This window comes from Meleagris gallopavo, chromosome 7, assembly GCF_000146605.3.
Source record: "Meleagris gallopavo isolate NT-WF06-2002-E0010 breed Aviagen turkey brand Nicholas breeding stock chromosome 7, Turkey_5.1, whole genome shotgun sequence".
NCBI lineage: Eukaryota > Metazoa > Chordata > Aves > Galliformes > Phasianidae > Meleagris > Meleagris gallopavo.
This window is the reverse complement of record NC_015017.2, coordinates 15,159,953-15,161,524: the sequence shown is the minus strand read 5'-3', so window position 1 is coordinate 15,161,524 and position 1,572 is coordinate 15,159,953. Positions and strand designations below refer to the sequence as shown.

The 1,572-nt window shown below is 49.7% G+C and overlaps 1 protein-coding gene across 1 annotated transcript; it reads right to left on the bottom strand.

Moving 5' to 3' along the window:
- LOC100547887 (tetratricopeptide repeat protein 30A) lies at positions 1 to 1,571 on the bottom strand (the record flags this gene model as incomplete). Its single annotated transcript, XM_003207529.2, has 1 exon — positions 1 to 1,571. A coding segment is annotated over one exon (1,548 nt), but the record flags the coding sequence as incomplete, so codon positions are not given.
- Position 1,572: the final 1 nt, after the last annotated feature.

Genomic DNA, 1,572 nt, shown 5'->3' with positions numbered 1-1,572 from the left:
TTTTTAGTGTACCGGAACATTGTTCATGCAGTCCATCCCACAATTTTATACATCAGTGCCCTCAAATGCCTGGCTTCGTATGTAACGGTATTTTTCCCACTGTGCATCCTGTTCTCCTCGAGGGGCTGCTCAATGACGGCTGGGATGTTTCTTCCATACAGTTCACATTGCTTCAGAAATTGGACGCAATCTTGAATGACACTGTCACGTAGCATGATCATGTGCTTGGACATGTTCTCTAGCAAGGACAGGAAACATCTTTTGGCATAATACCATGTATCAGTGCTTAGTTTTTTGTTGTATGGCTCCAGGCTTTTAATGACCCTCGAAATACCAAAGTCGTAGTTTCCTTTCACACAGTAAAGAGTACCAATGACTAGATTGACGATACAAAGATGGTAGATATTTTTATCAGGATCATCATAGGACAGTTGCTCTTCCCCCTTCTCAATCTTCCTCATCAGCTCCTCTGCATCTTCGTTCTGGCTTGTCAGGATGTAGGAAACACAGAGATTAGCTAACACAATGGCACTAACGTTAAGAATGTTATCATAGTGCTTTTTAACTATTGGCTCATAGAAGCTAATAGCCTCTTTGTACTTGTTTTCTTGCATGAAAAGTACGTGAGCCACGTTGAGCTTCCATACCTCATGATCATTACAGAACTCCACTGATTTGCGGAAAATCTTTTCTACCATTGTGTAGTTCTTCATGTCCCAATAAATTTTAGCCTGGACCATCAAGACGGGTATATATTTATCCAAAGTCTCATCATATTCATTAACAGCCTTTTTTACAGCTTCATCGTCCCAGTTTTGTCTAGCTTCCTGTATTTGTTTTGTGAGTTTCCTCAGCTGCTCGGTCAGCATCCCTGCTGCGTCATCCAGCTTGTGGAAAGCCTCGTCAGGGGCAGTCTGACAAGTAATAACGGCATCCAAGAAGTTGTACAAGTAAGGTGTGAGCAGTTTGTAGGTTAGATGGGCGTTCTCTGCCAGCACATCAGCTGCCAAGTCATAGTACTGATGCTTGCAGTAGAGAAGCAGCAAGTTTCCGAAGGTTTCTGGGGGGCAGGGGTTCTGCAGCAAAAGAAACTGCAGTTTCTCAAAGCCCTCTGTGGGCTGGGTGTCCATGTTTATTAGCGCTTGGTTGTGGAGCGTGACCGGGTCCAGCTCCTCCTCGGCCCTCGGCGGCATATCAGTGAGTGCCTCCTGAGCCGCCTTCAGGTTGCGCAGCTGGTATTCGATGGCAGCCTTCAGGTTGAAGGCCTCCACCAGGGCCGTGCGGTGCAGGAGCAGGGTGTTGCCCACGCTGCGCACGTCGATGCCCTCGGTGGTCATGCCCACGCTGAGCTCGGGGTGCTGGTGGATGCCGCGCTCGATTATATCGGAGATGTGCTTGAGGGCAGGGGCGTACTGCTTGGTGGCGTAGCAGCAGAGTGCCATGTTGTAGGACAGCTCCGGGCAGTAGCCCAGCACCTGCATGGCGCCCGCGAACTTCCCGCCGGCCTCTTCGTGCCGCCCCTGCCGGTACAGCAGGCAGCCCAGGTTGATCTCGGCGTCGGCCCGCTCCGAG